General features: G+C 61.3%; 1 protein-coding gene across 1 annotated transcript in view; it reads left to right on the top strand.

The window, feature by feature from the left end:
- Positions 1-346: 346 nt before the first annotated feature.
- The window catches only part of IGFN1 (immunoglobulin like and fibronectin type III domain containing 1), a 34,431-nt gene continuing 16,115 nt past the window's right edge, over positions 347-18,662 (top strand). The window contains exons 1-14 of the mRNA XM_038541735.1: positions 347-464; positions 2,419-2,501; positions 5,442-5,550; positions 6,655-6,794; positions 7,730-7,829; positions 9,113-9,157; positions 9,406-9,451; positions 9,995-10,166; positions 11,029-11,142; positions 12,320-12,488; positions 13,681-13,953; positions 14,705-17,476; positions 17,853-18,200; positions 18,501-18,603. Of these exons, the coding sequence (XP_038397663.1) occupies positions 347-464; positions 2,419-2,501; positions 5,442-5,550; positions 6,655-6,794; positions 7,730-7,829; positions 9,113-9,157; positions 9,406-9,451; positions 9,995-10,166; positions 11,029-11,142; positions 12,320-12,488; positions 13,681-13,953; positions 14,705-17,476; positions 17,853-18,200; positions 18,501-18,603 (4,592 nt within the window). The remainder of the gene's footprint in view (positions 465-2,418; positions 2,502-5,441; positions 5,551-6,654; positions 6,795-7,729; positions 7,830-9,112; positions 9,158-9,405; positions 9,452-9,994; positions 10,167-11,028; positions 11,143-12,319; positions 12,489-13,680; positions 13,954-14,704; positions 17,477-17,852; positions 18,201-18,500; positions 18,604-18,662) is intronic.

Raw genomic sequence — 18,662 nt, 5'->3', positions numbered from 1 at the left:
TGGAGGCACCTAATATGCTGAAGGGCTGTGTATGGGCCATGTTCCCAACCTCCCTCTTCCCCTCCTGGGACGCTGGAGCATTGTGGCTCAGAAGGCCCCCTGGAGCCCAGGGCCCCTATCATCAGAAAGAACACCTTGGCTTTATTGGACCAGGCTCCTGGGAGCTGAACTCCTGCCTCCCACTTCCACTCTCCCCCATTCCTTTCTACCTGCACCAGAGGGAGTTTCTAAAACTGCAAACTGGATCCTGTCTCTCTTTCAACTTAAACAAACCTCAATAGCCCTTAGGACAGAGATCAAAATTCTCCAACGGCTTCTCAAGCCCACCTGTCCACACGCTCCGCTCATGGCCTCCCGCCCCAGGGCTCCCAGCTCCAGCTCTACCGGCCCTCTACTGGTTCCCTCGGAGCACATGCTGCAGTTTGTAGAACTGGCTAATCGGCCCGCGTCTGACCCGTTAGACTGTAAGCTCCACGAGAAGGAGGCCTGGTCCTTTGCTTCCCTTCCTTTATGTTCCCAGCGCCTAACACAGTGCCAGACCCAGGACCCGACACAGGGTAGGCGTTCAACACACACTTACTGAATAAATGAAACACCAGCCTCTGACACCTAGGGTGAGAGACACACAGGGGAACACACAAATAGATGCACACGCGCACACACACCCACACTTGTGCATGCACACACCCCAGAGTGGAAGGGGTCAAACACCTCCCTTCTCAGAACACATGCGGAGGTGGCTCTGACACAACTGGCAGTGTGCTCGTGTGCTAATGAGTCCGTGTAAGTACCCAGGGGTCTCCCTTTGAAGCCGACCGGGTGACCTTCTCATCTCATCTCCTGAGTTTTGCTTCCCCTTCACTCTCCTTAAGAAAACCTATTAGCAGCTATCCTGTCCCCACTTCCCATCTTCCATCCACACGTCCTCAAAAACCCAACCATCTGCCGAGCCCCCGCCCCCCTTTCTATCCCGAGAAAGCTCACCTTCCCCAAGAAGGCCTCCTGGCTGCATGGCTTCCAGGGTCTCCTCCTGCCCCACTCTAGCAGGAGAGTGCACCCCCACAGTAGAGCCTTTGGGATCTTGCTCTTCTGTGTGGTTCCCAAAACCTGTTGCCTGTACGCTGCTGCTCTGAGTTGTGATTCCCAAGAGGGCAGTGGCTTTATGTATTTGTGTGACTTATGATGTCAAGGGTCTCAAGGGATCAGCTTAGCTGCAAAATTAGGGCTTTGGATGAAGTACCCCATCCCTGCTAAAAAGGGTCATCTAAATGAGGCGATGTGGAACAAACTTAACCACGCCACTAGTTAAGAGCTCCCAGCTTTGCAAACCGAGGAGTTGGATGAGCTAATGTCACAGGACCCTTCCATCTCTGACCTCCTCAGAGGCTAGGGCATTAACCGCCGCCGAGGGGGGCTGTCCTGCCAAGCCTGGGCTGGAGCAGGAGGCCGGAGGCGGGCAGTGGGAGGGGCCGAGGAGCCTGGGGAGTCCGCGGTGACCTACATCTGCTCCCGGCACTGCCCGTCCACCAGCAGTCCATTCAGAGCCCCCGGCAGTGTGCAGCAGCGGGAACAGGGAGGAGGGAGCACTCAGGAGGCTGGACGTGGGCAGGGTACCCAGGTAAGTGGGCACCGTGCACCCAGCTACCCACCCAGGGCAGAGCAGGGCAGAAGGAGAGATGCGGGAATGCTCTCTAACCTTTCTACTCAGGAAGGGGCAGCGGTGGGCATGAGGCACAGCCCCATGGGTGCACGCACAGTACCCTCTAAATGACTCCAGGATATTTGGAAGAGACAATTTCAGCAAGTCCTGTCCAGCGTTCTGTCCTGGCTGGGGTCTTCCAGGCACAGTTTGGCTTAGTGTGTGGAAGGATGACCAGGTTAGACACCTGGCTAGCCGTCCAGAATAAGGACCTCTGGCCTGGGACTTGTTCCATCTTGATTAATAACCTGGTCAAAGCAGTTGAGACAAACCCCACTCGGCTCTTCCTGCCTCAACCCTACCAGTTTGGAAGGGGGGGGCAGCAGCTGCCCGGAGGGGCAGGTGGGGCGGGGGCTGGGGGCCTGGGGGCCTGGGGAGACGGGGACCACTGCCCGGGGCGCCAGGGCCCAGAGTCGTGACGGGACAGGCTGAGTGAGGACGCGACTGCTGTTTGGTGCTGAGAAAAATTGGGATTTCTTCTCAAAAGAGGGAAGGAACCATGAGGAGAGAATTCACTTCCTTCCCACTCCCTCTGATGGAAACCACATCCCCCTACCCTCCAACCCTCCAACCCTCCAACCCAGCCCATCTCTCACCCCACTGGTCACTAACCTTGCCCCGGATCTGGCTTCCTGAAGAGAGCAGAGATCTGGGGGTCAAGGTGGCTTCACATCAGGCCCCTAAATTCCTGTCTGGAGTGCTTCTCTGTCCCTTCTCAGCTGGGGCCTGTGGACACAAGGGGGGGGAGCAGCGGGGTGGGCAGTGCGCTTTAGGAGTGGGGGGGCAGGCGGGGCGCCTGAGAGCCACGAGGCTGGGAGGACGACCAAGGGGACAGCCAGGTGTCGGGCTAAGTTCCAAGTCACTGCAGGTGCCCAGGACCTGCGGGGGGTGGGACGCAGGCTCCTGCAGGCCCCCCCCCACAGGATCCCACGGACCTCGAAGCCCCCCGCAGTCCCTGCGGACTCCAGAGCCCCCGCAGGCCTTCTGCAGACCCCCGGCAGGCTCCCGTGGACCCCAGAGCCCCACCGCAGGCCCCCGCAGACCCCGCAGCACCCCCCCGCAGCCCTCCCACAGGCCCCGCAGGCTCCCACACCCCAGCAGCCCCCGCAGTCCCCCCGGACCCCGCAGTCCCCTGTAGTCCCCCTCACAGGCCCCAGCAGCCCTCTGCTGATCCTGCAGCCCCCGCACAGCCCTCCCACAGGTCCTGCAGGCCTCCGCGGCTCCCGCAGTCCCCCCACATCCCCCGCAGACCCCCGCAGACCCCCGTAGGCCCCCTCACAGGCCCCAGCAGCCCTCCACTGATCCTGTAGCCCCCCCCCCACAGGCCTCCGCAGCCCCCCCGCGGCCCCTGCAGGCCCCCTCACAGAGCCCCGTAGCCCCCCGTAGGCCCCCTCACAGGCCCCAGCAGCCTTCCGCTGATCCTGCAGCCCTCCCACAGGCCCCCCGCAGCCCCCCACGGACCCTGCAGCCCCCTGTAGGCCCCCTCACAGGACCCCGCAGCACCGCCCCACGCAGGCCCCCGCAGTCCCCTCCACCTCCCTCCAGCCCCCTGCAGTCCCCTCCAGCCCCCTGCAGCCCTCCGCAGTCTCCGCAGCCCTCCGCAGCCCGCCCCCCCCCCCCCCCCCGCAACTCCCGCCAGCCCCCCGCAGGCCCCGCCGCAGTCCCCTCCAGCTCCCTCCAGCCCCCTGCAACCCTTCGCAGCCCCCTCCAGCCCCCCGCGGGCCCCCTCCGCAGCCCTCCGCAGCCCCTCCCGCAGCCCCCTCCAGCCCCCCCGCAGCCCCTCGCAGGCCTCCGCAGCCCCCCGGCAGTCCCCTCCAGCCCCCTCCAGCCCCCCGCAGCCCCCCGCAGGCCCCGCGCAGCCCCCTCCAGCCCCCCGCAGCCCCCCGCAGCCCCTCCCGCAGCCCCCTCCAGCCCCCCCCGCAGCCCCTCGCAGGCCTCCGCAGCCCCCCGGCAGTCCCCTCCAGCCCCCTCCAGCCCCCCGCAGCCCCCCGCAGGCCCCGCGCAGCCCCCTCCAGCCCCCCGCAGCCCCCCGCAGCCCCTCCCGCAGCCCCCTCCAGCCCCCCCGCAGCCCCTCGCAGGCCTCCGCAGCCCCCCGGCAGTCCCCTCCAGCCCCCTCCAGCCCCCCGCAGCCCCCCGCAGGCCCCGCGCAGCGCCCTCCAGCCCCCTCCAGCCTCCTCCAGCCCTCCGCAGCCCCCCCCGCAGCCTCCGCAGCCCCCCGCGGGCCCCCCCGCAGCCCCCCGCAGCCCCCCGCGGGCCCCCACCCGCGTGGTCAGCTGCCGTCTGCGGGTGGGGGGGGCTCCCCGTGGCCACCCCCGCCGCCGCCACCGCGCAGCCCGCCGGGTGACCGCCCCAGAACGCGGCTGGCGCGCCTGGCATTCCAGTGCCCGGGGCGGCCGTGGGGGCCACCTGGGGCGGGCGGTGGGGCGGGCGGTGGCAGCGGGTGGGCGGTTGTGAAACCCGTGGGTGGGGGCAGGTGCTCTCCCGTGACCCCGTCCGGAACACGAGGCTCCCGGGCAGCCAACCCGGCCTCAAAATGGAAGCCGCTGGCCTTGGGCCCGCGCAGGATGGGCCCGGGATGCAGGCGCGCGGGGCACAGGCGCAGGCCCTGCGCTCACCTGACGCCGTAACTCACGGGCCGCCCGAGGGGCAGATGGATTTATGAGGCGCCTGCCAGGCCGCGCAGACAGCGGGGAGCAGCCAGCGAGGGGATTTCCCCAGACCTGGTGATAGAAGGGTCCCAGTTGGTTGCGGCGGGGGCAGAGCCTGCGGGGCGCTGCTGGGCAGCCCCGAGCTGGGACAGAGCCAAGGCCCCACACATCCCTGGAAAGCCGCCCCCCGCCCCCCGGGAGGCCGCTGCACATGGCTGAGCATCAACTGAAGTCTGGGGAGGCTGAGCCCCAGCCGCCGGGGGGCCCTGGGGCCCGGGGACCCCCCAAAGGCCACCACCCGCACAGGTGGCAGGTTCGGCCCGGGGGCTCGGTGACCCGGGAAGGGTGCAAGCGGGCACCCGCCCACCCTGCCCTGTGTCCCGGAAGCCGGCTTTGCCCCTCGTGACTCGAAGGACGCCGATCAGTGCTGCGGGTGGGGTTAGGCGGCTGCGCCCAGCTCCCCTGCCAGAGACGGGCCGGGCACCCACGGGGCGGGCGTGGCAGGAAGAGCGGCCTGCACCTCCCTCAGCCGTTCTGTCTCTGTCCCCAGGAGATCAGCCGCGGCGCCCAGTAACGGAGGAGGCACCTGCACCATGGCAGGTGAGAGACGAGCTGACCCCCTCCCTGCCCTCGTCCCTCCCTGGCGCTTCCAATGCGAGGAGGGGGGGTGGGCGAGGGTAGGAGGAGGCTCAGAGATTTGCAGAACTCACCCATATCTTTGTTTTTACCAGTCGTAACTGTGGGTTTTACCTTGTTTTCCTAAATGAAGCGTGCACAGCCCCCCACGGAGCCCCTTCCCATTCTCCTTTCTCCAGCTTGACCGCGGTGACGCTGCCAGGCCCTGGGAGCCCCCTGCCTACTGCCCAGGGGCTCCATTCACACTGCCTGATTCCACTAGAAAGTCGCAAAGCCCTGCTCACGGGCTGAAGCTCTGAGACACAATCCTGCCCAGTGGTGGGATAGTGAGGGGGGGGGGCCCACGTTCCTTGGGTGCATGCGCGTCAGGGCCCCATTGTGTTCAAGGGCCATCCTTGAGGAAGAGTAGGGAGGGCTCATCTCGCTTTCCCCCACCGTCTCCAGGGAAGCCCGCCAAGAAGTCTTCCCTTCATGGGGTGAGCATCCGGCAGCTGGTGGACGAGATCCCCGAAGGCTGCAGCACACCAGACTTCCAGCAGAAGCCCGTCCCCATGGCGCTGCAGGAGGGTGAGCCCCAGGAGGGCAGCTGCTGAGGGTGTCACAGCCTGCCTCCCAGCCCCCACGCCCAGCACCAGGCCACACCGTGTCTCCCTCTGTTTGGGGGGTGCCTGCCTGTGCGGGTCCCCAGAAGGTCCAGGGACATGAGGGGCAGAACGGGCGTGGGGAGTGAAGACGTACTATGATATGCTGAAGCAAGAAAGATCCGGGAACCAGGGTGGGCGATGCAAACTGGGGAGCAGGAGAGGTGGTGGTGTTCCCTCGCCCCCTCCTCTCTCCCAGCCTCTGAGCAGCCGCTGTAGACACTGTTAAAATGAGGTTCATTTGGGCCGCGTGAGAAAAGTGCCCAGGAAAGTAATGGGAGCAAAGGCCTCTGGGGGAAGGAGTGAGAATTGGGCATTCTTTCCCCATCACGGGTTCCTACAGTACCTTTCAGTTGACGTCATCGTGGTATAAAAGAAAGCACGGCGCCTTATTTTTCTAAGTCTGACTCTATGTCCCCACTCAACGAGGTCATGAGAGATTGTCTGTCATCACTGGGAAGGGCCCTTGGGTCTTAACTGCGCTGCTCCCAGTGGAGGGGTTCCTGGTGGGAGCCCAAGAGATTCCCGAGGGTAGGCAGCTCCAGCCTTCCATGCCAAAGATGGGGCTTGGGCTCTTTTGTGAGGCCGGAACCCTGTGTCTCAGGATCATCCCGCCTCGAGGGTAGACATGGGACCCCCCGCCCCCGGCAAAGGTGCATCCCCTTCCCAGTCCTCGGAGAGTCCTTTAGACTTCTCCCTCACCCACTTGCAGAGAAACACACTCTTCCACCCCAAGCCCTGCCTGCCTCTCCTTCCACCATGGGCAGTCCAGCCGCATCTTGGCCTCAAGGAGCCCATACTCCGCGATGTAGAGGCCAGGTGGGGATTTGTCTCTGGGTGCTTGATAACTGCTGCTCGCCGCCTGGCATCTTACGAGTCCTTCAGTCAGGGCACCATGGCCTGTCACCCTTCTTGGAATGGACAGTTGGAATGCCTAGAGCCGTGAAAACAACACATTAAAGCCTCAGTAAAGCATACGGTTGGGCCTGCCCAAGCCGCCAATCCTTTGACCACCTTTTTCCTACCACAGGGAAAAATGCCATCCTTCGGGCCGTGGTGTGCGGGGAGCCCAGACCGGAGGTTCACTGGGAGAGCACCCAAGGGGCCCTCAGCAACTCCAGCAAGTACCAGATCTCCTCTGCCCCTGGCAGCAAGGAGCACGTGCTACAGGTCAGATCTGCAGCTCTCCCCCGACCCAGGTCTCCGTGTCTCTCCCTGTCCCCTTGAAGGTCCCCTTGGCGGCCTCCAACGGCCCAGAGCAGTAGGAGATGTTCCCAGTTGGGGTTGAGTGCACTCAGCAATGTCCTGTGGCTCCAGGTGCCCGAGCCAGGGGTGGGCCTGGCGGGCGCGCAGGTACCTCTGCTGACAACCTGACAGGTGGAGAGGCTGGAGCTTACGGACTCAAGCTCTGGAGTCTGATTTCTGGCATAGGAAGCCACCTTGGCCCTGGAAAGTTCCTTCCTTCGTACTCCGTACTCATCTGTTACATGGGGGAGAACAACAGTACTCGCTTTACGGTGTCATGAATATGAGAAGTTTATGTAGAGTGTCCAGCCAGCGCCTGCGCTCTAGTGAGCGCTCCGTCCATGCTGGCCGGTGTTGGCAATAGTTAGAGCTACCGGTCACTGAGCACCTACTATGTGCTGGGCCTGATCCTCGGGCTAAACATTTGACAGAGATTATATGATTACTCCTGACCATCCACTTCTTTTCGAGGCATCGTTACCCCCACCTTATAAGGAGCTAAGGTTCAGAGAGGTTAGGTAATTTCCCCGAGGTCCCCTAGCCCATAACACATGGCAGAGAGGATATGCAGGCCCAGGCCCATCTGACCCGAAAAAGCCAGCTCTTTCTGCTACATCCCGTTGCCTCTGCTGTTGAAGAGCCGCCCCACCCAGCGTTGTCCCACTACCTGCCAATGGTACACCTGCTCTCTGTCATGATCCAGTTTTTTGTTTTGGGGTCTGACTTTCTTGACGAAGACCGTGAGCTCTACAAGGAGAGGGCTGCGTCTTACTCATCTGGATAAACCTCTCGCCGTGTTTTAGCAAGTGGAGGAAGGGGGGGGTGCTAGTCCTGTTCCCCTGGCCTTGGCCCCCCTGCAGATCAACAAGCTGACGGGCGAGGACACAGACCTGTACCGCTGTACCGCAGTGAACGTGTACGGAGAGGCCACGTGCGCCACCAGGCTCCTGGTCATCGAAGGTGGGCTCGTCCCCCTGCCGTCCTCCTGTCTCATCGCTGCTTGGGGTGCTGACCCTGGCTTTCTCCTCAGAGAGCCCTCAGAGGCCCCAGAGGCTGGGCAGCCGGTGAGGTGAAAGGAGAGAGGGACAGCAAGGCTGCTGTCCTACCCGGTGCCAGGGCCCTTGGCTTCAGCCACTTACATGCCAACTCTGCATGTGGTTTAAAAGCCGCACACTCAGCAGATGCCCCGCTGCAGATGCTCTGAATGATATTCTCTTAACCCCGTGGAATGAGGGCAGGACCTGGAGCTTGGTTTCTGGTCCTGAACCTTCTGCTAACTGCTTCAGTGGGCTTCGTTTTCTTCTCTGGGCCCCGGTTTCTCCAAGGTACAAAGGATACTTGGTACAGGCCCCCGTGGGAGGGGGCAGACAGGTCGTAGGAAGGCCAGATCCTTTCCCAGACATGTGTGGGGCGGGGGTTGTTTGTCTGTTTTGGCCTGCACCGTGTTTCCAGATTTTAAATTAATTGTTGACATACGATAACAGGAAGGTACACGTCTCTTGAGAAAAGCAAATCTAGTCCTTCAATTGGTTATGCTTTTGCCCACGAGTAACAGAAAACCCTACTACGAATAGCCCAGGAAATAAAGACACTTGGTTATGTCACATGATAAGAGTCCTATGTTGGAGTCCAAGGCTCAAGCTGCAGCTCAGGGCTGTCACGGGACAGCCAGGCTCTTCCTGTCCCACCGCGCTGCCACCTGAAGACGTTGGCTCGTAGCCTCACGGTCATAAGATGGCTGTTGCAGATCCAAACTGAATCCACCTGCAAGGGGGGGGGGGGGAGAAGGGGAAATAGGTGGCCCCAGGTACATCTGGACCTTTTACCAAGAAAGCAAAAGCTTTCCCAGAAACTCCTTGGAGACTTGCGCTTACATCTCACTGGCCAGACCATGTCACACAGCCACTCCTGGTGGCAAGGGAAGCTGGGAAGGCAAGTACCAGCCAGCTACGGTCACAGCGCTCATTCTGCTACCCCCTGCCCTGCAGACCTGTCAGCGGGCCCCCTCCGCGTGCAATGATAACCAGGTCAGCTCCACCTTGGTCATGCTAGGGCTCTGGGTATCGAAGCCTGTGATGCACAGACCCTCCGCCCTGCTCATCGCTCTTGCTGAGCTCTTGCCCTTGTGGACAGTCGGGCGGACCGGGCCCTGGCACTCAGCTGGTTCTCAGGAAGGCCATCAGTGTGTCTCACTTCTCTCCCTATCTGTCCACATGAATTCCCTCCTCCTCCTGATGGTCCAGTTGGCTTTCGGAAGAGTCGGAAGAGGCACAAGGAAACCCAGGAGGGTAGGTGGAAGGGTTGCCAGACATCTTCTTGGGCTTTGGGGAATGGGCTACTCCTCGCCTGGGGCTCCCTACTTGACCAAGCCCCTACCAGCACCTTATGGATCATCACCAGTCCACAGCTTGGTTGTCAGCCATGGTCCACAGCGCCTACAATTGCCCACCCCACCCCCACTGCTGCAGAAAAGCCCTGCATTAGCCCGCTGGAATCCCACCCTGGGCTTGGGGCCTCATTCCTGCTCTTTTTCTAGACTTCAAGAAGGAGCTGTTGGACTGCCGAAGTCTCCTGAAGAGGAGGTGGGTCTGGGCCTGTCCAGGAGTAGGGCTGAAGGGTCCCCAGCTACATCCATAAACCAGCGGGGCTCAGCTCTCCTGTCCAACGGCTAGGAAGCTAGACTGCAGGTAGCCAAGGGGAGGAAGGAAGAGAGCTGACCTGGTGGTTCTGTTGCCTTTAAGCTCTATGTCCTTGAATTAATCATCTCTCCTCTCTGGGTGGAAATTTACTCATATGTAAAATGGGGTGCTCCACCTGGACGATGATTTTTTTTACAGTGTTAAACTAACAGAATAATCTGCACACCATCCTTCTCAAAAATCCACAATACAAGGTATTAGGAGCAGAGTTTTTCCTCTGGAAGTTTGCACTGTGGGGTGAAGGCGACCCCTGCCCATCTCTAGGTCCATCGTGTCCCAACAGTGGTCAGTCCCAGAGCCCAGCACCCCCGTCCCTTTCTTCTAGTGCAGAAGCTCCCCACAGCCTCTTTGGCGGGGGGGTGCCGGGCCCAAGGGACCAGCCCCTGGGGCTCCCCTGGCCTCTGACCTGCCCACCCTACTCCCCAGGGCCCCGCCTCCCAAGAAGAAGGTGGACCTGCAGCAGGTGTGGCAGCTTCTGATGACGGCCGACCGCAAGGACTACGAGCGGATCTGCCTGAAGTACGGCATCGTGGACTACCGGGGCATGCTGCGCAAGCTGCAGGAGATGCGCAAGGAGCACGAGGACAAGGTGGCAAAGGTACCCTGGCCCGGGCCGCAGCCCTGGAGCGCGGCCTAGCTCGGGGCCTGCCCTCGTCCAGCTCCCGTGCTGTGTGTGGCCGAGGACCCAGGCCCTCCAGTCAACGTTTTGGCTTTGAAATCTGGCTCAGATACTTACTAACCCCTGGGGCATTGGGGAAGTTACGGCCTCCCCATCTTGGTCTCCTTGTCTGTAAAATGGGTGTTATCGTTGTACCTGCCTCTTAGGAGACGATGAATGAGAGAATGTACTTGAAGCGCTTAGCTTCGCGCCTGTCACCTGGCAAGGGCTTCCCGTCAGCTGTCATCATCCCCAGGCCTTGGATACCTGTATTATTTCTAAAGGCTTCCAGTGGAGGGGATCTCACAGTTGCCCACTTATCCCAGTGTCCTATAAACCGTATAGGAAGTTCCTTCCCGGGTCTAACCTAACTAGTCTAATTTGTCTAATTAGTCTAATTTGTCTTCTGGAGATGCAAAACAATGAGTGTTCATCATCTTGAAAATAGTATTTTATCACCTTGAAGGTGGCTCATCCAACGTCCCGGGACTCAGTTTTCTGTCCTCCGAGCTTTCTCACTGCCTTAACATAGGGCTTTGCACACTTTAGGGGCTCAACTAATTTTTGTTGGCTGGAACAGCGTATGAACAGAAAGGCCCTGCCATGTTGTCAGAGAACCCGGACACCTGGGGCTCTTTCCCACTTGACTTCCTGACCTGATGTCTCATCTTGGAAAATTTCTTCCCACCTGTATAATGGGCAAATGCATGCTTGAGTGGGACCTGGGGACCTGGGCTCTGAGGGTTTGGAGTGCCCCGAAGAGAGAGCTCAAAGAGCTCCCCGGTGGGGTTGTCTTCCCTAGTACGTTAATGCCGTCTCCAACCTGAGACACATCAGGGTCAGCAAGGAGGGCGTTGCAACATTTGATCTGGAGCTGGATCTCAAGTATTCCGGGAGCAACATTTACCTGTGTAAGGTGAGGCAGGAGGAGTCATTGAGGAGGGAGGGATCGGGGTGCAGTGACGCTGCAGGGATGCTGCAGGTCCCAGGGTTGGGGGGGGAGCTGTGGGTCCCGTGGATTCCCCTCTGGGAGCAACTCAAATACACCGATGGTGAGTCCTGTGTCCCCTGGAGTTCCTGGATGGAGTGAGGTCCAACTTGGTGTAGACATTTCACAGAGTCCTCTCACCTCTCATGGAGCAACCAGGTTCTCTAGCCAGGCAGGGGGTGGGGGGTGGGGGGGCGGGAGAAAGTGCATCCCCCCCCCCCCCCACCCAGCCCAGCATCCGTTTCTTTGCTCTAGCTGGTCCTGCTGCCTGGCCTGATCTTCCCCAATGCCCACACGGCTAATTCCCTGACCACCCCGTGGTGACACTGCCAGTCCCCCAAGCCCCATCCTGTGTTCCTGAGTCTGTATCCTCCTCTCTCTTTCCTTCCCTCCCTAATTCTATTCCTTTCTAATCTACGTTATTTTATCTGCTTGTGATATTTGTCATTTGTCTGTGTCCCTTGTAGAATTTTAGCTCCCTGGGGAGGGGGGTGGTAGGAATCTTTGTTTTAGTCCCTGATGTCCCCAAGTACCTAAAGCAGTGCCCGGCCCACAGTAGGCAACCGAGGGTTATTGCTCATCTCTGGCAAGTGGCAAATCTATCCGGGCTGGGCTCTAGCTGACGTGGCGTGGGCGTGGATTACCGGGTCTCCTAGAGGCCCGAAGACACGTGATAGGGCACAAATCTCCTGTTCCCTCCGACAATGAATGTGCTGGCGACCAGCACATTGAATGGGGACCCTTGGTGTTGCCTCCCTGTGCCCTGGGAACCCCCGGGGCTGCTTGGGTGGTTGCTCTATTCCGTTTGAGCTGAGGTCTCCCTCTCAGGTGTCTCTTGTGTGACACCTGCAGATGATTTACTCCATGTAAGAGCCAGGGACACTCCCAGGGCACGGATGCCTTCACGCACACTCCGTGCTCTCAAGGCCTCTGAGCCCTGCTCTCTGCCCCAGCCCCCGACCCCCTCCCCAGCCCCTGTGGGGTTCCAGCAATATGTTGTCTGGTGCCTGGGTCCGTGGGAGAAACCTGCCCGAGTGGGGTTGGGGCAGGAGGTGCCGGGGACCCACTGCAGCTCTGAACCCCCGTCTTCCTTTATCGGTCTCAGGATGGTGAGATGGTCCCCTACGGCTTTGACAACCAGACCAAGCACTCCCTGCGGCGGCTGGGGAAGCGCTACCAATTCCAGATCCGGGACCTGCACCTCGAGGATGCTGGCATTTACCAGGTCAAGGTGGAGGATGTGCAAATCTTCTCCACCGAACTGGATGCTAGCGGTGGGTGCCCCCCCCCCCCGCCCACAGGAGAAGTTAGAGTGGAGATCCGTTAGGAGTGGGGCCCATGTCGGTGCCATGGCGGGGTGGAGCTAAATGTGCTTTGCAACCCCCCTCCCCAAGACTGTAAGGGAGAGGAATGCACAGCCGGGTGCTTACAGTGAAATGATCTCTGCTTTCCCAAAGTCTTGGTCCGAGGTCGGTGCTCTCTTGGTGCTGAGCTGGGCTGCCCCAGTTCCAGCCCCAGGCGTACAATGTCCCAGCCATGGCCCTTCGGAGCCACCAATCATGTCCACATTGGGTCCTTTCAGATGCAGACTCTCACCTCCCACTCCCACACTCCCCAGCAAGAAGCTCCACCCAGGTGCTATGGCAGCCTTCCCTCCCTGCCTCCCATGCACCCTCCCCACCTGGGTCCCGGCCTCCTCTCTCTCTGTCCCATTGCGTGAGTGTTAACCCCACCCCCAGAGCACTTGCCCGCTCCAGAGCCCTCCTGGGAGGACAGGCCGGGGAAGCAAGCTTTGAGCAGTTGGGATGTAAAGAACATGGCTCTAAATCAAGGTTGGGGAAGAAGGAGGGCATGAGATCTCCAGGCCTGGAACGCCCGCCCGGACGGGGCTTTGAGAGGCTGAGAAATCTGCCGATGGCACGGGTCGTGGGGTTGCCTCTGGGGCACCTGGGGGAACAGAGTCTGAGGAAGGGGGTGGTTACAGGCATGGCTCGACATGGGTCGAGGGGAGAGGGACAGGGGCTTTGGAGTCAGCCATCCCGGGAGGGGGCCCTGACCGAGCTGCCTCTTGGTCGGGGCAGGCCGGGTTTCCTTACTTGGGGAAGGGAAGAGCATTACCTGTGTTGGCGGTGGTCAGAGGACCGAGGAGAGAACGTGCGCGGCGCCGCAGCCATCAGCTTGTTGGTTTCCTTCACGTCCCCATCTCGTCCCCCCAGACATCATCTCTGGGTTTAGGATTACAGACTTCCAGAGCCAAGGACAGGCTCACTGCTCATAACCTCACGATCACCTCCCGCTTTATGCTGGGAAGTGTCACCTGGCGGGGAGGTGACCTGCCCAAGGTGGCACAGGACGTTTGTGGCTGAGCCGGTCAGGACCTGGGCCTCTGAGCTCCCCGCTCCGCTGTGTCAGCTCACGCCGTGCCAGGCTGCCAAGCTGACGCCCCCGTTCCCGCTTCCCCGACAGCCATCCCCTCCAGAGTGGTGGTCCCGCTGGCCGAGGCCCACTGTGAAGAGCAGGGTGATGCGGTCTTCGAGTGCACTCTCTCCAGCCCCTGCCCCCACGCCGCCTGGAGCTTCCGGCACCGGCCGCTCCAGCCCAGCGACAGATACGAAGTGTCTGTGTCCCCCGACGAGCTGACCCACCGGCTGGTGGTAAAGGGAGTCCGTGTCTCAGACATGGGCCCCTACTCGCTGAGCACTGGGTTCCACGGCTCTAGCGCCTGGCTGGTGGTTGGAGGTGGTGAGTGGTTCATCCCTCTGTCTTTCCCTGTCCGTACCAAGGCAAGACTCAGGGCCGGGGCGGGGGGTGGGGGGGACACGAAAGAGGCCAGGGCCAGGGGCTTCTTGGGCCAGTCATTCGCTTGAGATGATTCTTCCCTCTGAGAATGAGAAAGGCTCCTGAGACCTGTCCCTGCCCCACTGCGATGCTGGCCCTGCCCAGCCAGCCCAGTCCTCCTCTGGGACGTGTGCTCCGCTGGGCTTCCGCGATTCCTCTGTGGGCGCAGATCCAAGGGCCTGAGGGTCCTGGCCAGGGCTTGGCCCAGGTTCAGTAGGACGAGAAGTCCCTGGGTCAGGCCAAAGAGCTCCCTCAACCCCCCCTAGGGATTTGGGCTCAAGGTCATCCCAGGCACCTATAAAGTGGGCATTTGTAAGGCAGACGGTGGGGCACACAGACCTTTTAAAAATCATGTAACTGGTCATGGCGGTTTGATAACCTCGTGAGTTTTAGGTTATGTATTTTTCTCCAAAAGTACTTATGAGCCACATAGTGGGGCAGGGTGGTTGTGGGTACAGGGCTGGGGGAGGTGCTGATAGGATTCATCTATCAATGGGCTGGCACGCCCTGGCTTCCTTCTGAGATGGTCAGCTTTGCTCTACTGGGGAAACTAAGGGTCATGCAAAGCAGTTGGGGTCAGACAGGTGCCTTGGCCTGATTTAACGGGTCTTTTCTTTTGTCTCTCTATGGGGGCATTGACCTCTCACCAAAGCTGGAAAGGATAAAAGCCTTCTGCCCACAAGGGCTGACCATCAGCTGCAAGCACGAAGGGCCCGGGCCTCAGAAGCAGGAGATTCCAGAAGCTTCAGTGGCGAGGGTGGGGAACTCAGAGAGCAGGGCCCCCTGGAGGGCTACCTCAATGGGGCTGGACCTGCTTCTGGGCTGCCACTCACAGCTGGCCCTGAGACAGGTGGCCTCGGTGGACATGGCTACTCCCTGATAGGGAGTGATGGGACAGATGGCTCAGCCTGGGACCCTGGGCAGGCCAGAAAGGGCTTTCTGGAAGCAGACAGAGGCATGGCCACTCCCTCTGGGGAAAATCAGCTCCACGCAGAGGGAGGCTGGGGCCGAAGCCTTCCCGGGAGCCCCTATCTACAGGGAGAGGGCGTGGAATCAGGGTGGGGCCTCGTGGAAGGTCAACAGCAAGATCTCAGCAGAGACAGTGATGGGGACAGATGCGGGAGGCTGGCAGGAGGCTGGGAGGCCGAGTCCAGGCACCCTCAGGTGGGAGGACTGCAGAGCAGCCGGGAAGGAATGGAGTCCAGAGAGGACCATGGGAGTCCCCTGCACAGGCATGGCCAGGACCGACTCTGCAGTGCTCCTTTGGGACCTGGGAGAGGAGAGACAGCCCCGAGGGGATCCCAGTCTGGTCCTGGGGGCTCTTGGTCAGAAGAGGAAGTGATGGAGATTTTGCCGGCAGGGAGCCTGGGTGGGGTGGAGGGAGGGGGGGACCCGAGCAGGGAAAGACAGAAAGGAGCCACAAGGACAGTGTGGGGCAGTGGGACCGGCCCGGCGGGAGCTGGGGACAGCAGTGGGCCAGGTGGTCCTGGGGCCCGGGCGTATCCCGGAGAGAGAGCTTCTAGCTCCAAGATAGGCCTAGGCCCTGCGTCCTGGGGCCCTCGGGCAGGCAGAGGTGCTGATGATGGGGAAGCAGGGGGCTTGTGGGAGCCTGAGGAATCTCGAGGGCAGAGATCTGTAGGAAAGAACTCCCAGGAGCCCTCAAAGCCTGGTAGCGGAAAGTTCTTCCTGGGACAAGGGGGGCCTGAGGCCAAAGCTGAGGAGTGGCTACAGGCAGCCGATCAAGGCCCAGGGAGGTCAGCGGGCGGGAGGGACGGCTACCAGAGCAGCCCTGTAGGCCCAGGAGGCCCCGGGGGCTGGGAAAAGGGCCTACAGGGGCTCGGGGGAAGGGAAGGCCAGGAGACAGCGGGGGGCTGGGGTGAGGCAGGGGGTGGCTCTGGAAGCTTCCAGTATTCCCAAGGCTGGCCAGCAGGTCAGCGGGGAGCAGCGGGTGCTGGAAGAATGGAGTCTGAGAGCACAGGTCCTTGGGATGACACAGGGGCCAGCCTCAGCAAAAGCGGGGCCCCCCACCGGCCTGGCATGTTGGGGTCTGGAGAAGGGCAAGGTGGGGCAGGTGGTGCCCAGGAGGCTGGACTGATGGGGTCTGGTCAGGGGGTGGATAGCAGAGGCCACAGGCCAGTTGGGTCTCCAAGCCTGGGGGCTCTGGGGGCTGGGGAGGCCCTAGGAGACCCCGGACTGAGAGGTCCAGGAGCAATGGGCTCTGGGCCAGATTTCGGGAACGGATCAGGGATGCCCAGAGGGAAAAGAGGTGAGACAGGCTATGACAAGGACGGCTTAGGGGGCCCAGGAGGGATGGAATCGAGGTTTGGCGACGGCTTCGGGTATGCTGGGCGAACAGGCCCTGAAAACCGCGCTGGCTACGGCGGTGCCTCGGCCGTGTCGGGGGAAATGGGATCTGCCGATGGCACGGGTCGTGGGGTTGCCTCTGGGGCACCTGGGGGAACAGAGTCTGAGGAAGGGGGTGGTTACAGGCATGGCTCGGGGGTGCCTGGCGGAACGTGGTCTGGAAAGAAAGACAGTGATGGGCCTGCAGTAAGAGGGTCGGGGAGGTTTGCTCGTCTCCAGAGTGGCTCAGGTGGCCCTGACAGAGGGCCCGCGGGTGACTCCGGGATGCCCGCGGAGGCCGAGGCTGCCTCCAGAGGCCCGGGGGAGGGCGGCCCCCGGGGAAGGCTTCATTCCAGGGGTGGCCTAGGGAGTCCCGGCGCAGCAGGGTCTGCGGATGGAGGTGGCTATGGGGTCTCTGCAACAACGGAGGCTCTTGGGGAGGGACACGCGGAGGCAGAATCGGGGGTCTCTGGAAGAATAAGGCCCGGGAGTCAGCCTGGAGACTATGGGGACTTCAGACCCTCAGGGGCCTCTGGAAAAGGAGGCCACGAGCATGGCTCTGGTGAAGCAGGAGCCACGGATCCGAGGTACCTGAAGGCCGGAGGCGACGGGAATGATGGGGTTGGGAGCAAGGACCTTGGCACTAGGGCCTCTGCCACTGGAGCCGGTCATTGGGATGGTACCAGGTTCCCCAGGGCACTCGCTCCTCATGCTGGGGACGGTTCTGGGAGCCAGGGGCCTTATGGGTCTGCTGACACCCTAGGCTACGGTGGGCCAGGAATTCAAGGGCCTCAGCAAGTTGGAAGCGGAACAGCTTATAGAGGAGGGTCAAAAGGGCTTGGGTCTGGGGGGCTGGGGCCAGGGGGGGAGGCAGGCTTTAGAGACAGCTCAGGAGACCATGGGGGAAGGGGTTCAGGCGCCGAGGTAGGTTATAAGACTGGTATTGGGGGTTCTGGGGGAATGGGATCAGTAGACGAGGTAGACCATAGGAAGGCTTGGGGAGCTCCAGAGAGAATGGGCTCAGGGGGGGAAGCAGGTCACAGGGATGGTTTGGGGGGTCCTGGGAGAACTGGGCCAGGGGGTGAGATAGGTGATAAGGATGGCTTGAGGGGTCTTGGGAGAATGGGGATGGGCAGTGAGGCAGGTTATGGGGATGGTTTTGGGGGTCCTGGGAGAATGGGGATGGGGAGCAAGGCAGGTTATGGGGATGGTTTGGGGGGGTCCTGGGAGAATGGGAATAGAAGGTGAGGCAGGTTATAAGGATGGTTTGGGGGGTCCTGGGAGAATGGGGATGGGGGGCAAGGCAGGTTATGGGGATGGTTTGGGGGGTCCTGGGAGAATGGGAATAGAAAGTGAGGCAGGTTATAAGGATGGTTTGGGGGGTCCTGGGAGAATGGGGATGGGGGGCGAGGCAGGTTATGGGGATGGTTTGGGGGGGCCTGGGAGAATGGGAATAGAAGGTGAGGCAGGTTATAAGGATGGTTTGGGGGGTCCTGGGAGAATGGGGATGGGGGGCAAGGCAGGTTATGGGGATGGTTTAGGGGGTCCTGGGAGAATGGGAATAGAAGGTGAGGCAGGTTATAAGGATGGTTTGGGGGGTCCAGGGAGAATGGGGATGGGGGGCGAGGCAGGTTATGGGGATGGTTTGGGGGGCCCGGGGAGAATGAGGATGGGGGGCGAGGCAGGTTATGGGGATGGTTTAGGGGGTCCTGGGAGAATGGGAATAGGAGGTGAGGCAGGTTATAAGGATGGCTTGGGGGGTCTTGGGAGAATGGGGATGGGCAGTGAGGCAGGTTATGGGGATGGTTTGGGGGGTCCTGGGAGAATGGGGAAGGGGGGTGAGGCAGGTTATGGGGATGGTTTGGGGGGTCCTGGGAGAAGGGGGATGGGGGGTGAAGCAGGTTATGGGGATGGTTTTGGGGGTCCTGGGAGAATGGGGATGGGGGGTGAGGCAGGTTATAAGGATGGTTTACGGGGTCCTGGGAGAATGGAGTCAGGGGGTGAGGCAGGTTATAAGGATGGTTTTGGGGGTCCTGGGAGAATGGGGATGGGGGGTGAAGCAGGTTATGGGGATGGTTTCGGGGGTCCTGGGAGAATGGGGTCAGGGGGTGAGGCAGGTTATAAGGATGGTTTGGTGGGTCCTGGAAGAACTGGATCAGGGGATGAGGCAGGTTATGGGGATGGTTTAGGGGGTCCTGGGAGAATGGGGTCAGGGGGTGAGGCAGGTTATAAGGATGGTTTGGGGGGTCCTGGGAGAATGGGGATGG

This window comes from Canis lupus, chromosome 7, assembly GCF_011100685.1.
Source record: "Canis lupus familiaris isolate Mischka breed German Shepherd chromosome 7, alternate assembly UU_Cfam_GSD_1.0, whole genome shotgun sequence".
Taxonomy (NCBI): Eukaryota; Metazoa; Chordata; class Mammalia; order Carnivora; family Canidae; genus Canis; species Canis lupus.
The sequence above is the reverse complement of the archived record's forward strand: the minus strand, read 5'-3'. Positions and strand labels throughout refer to the sequence as shown.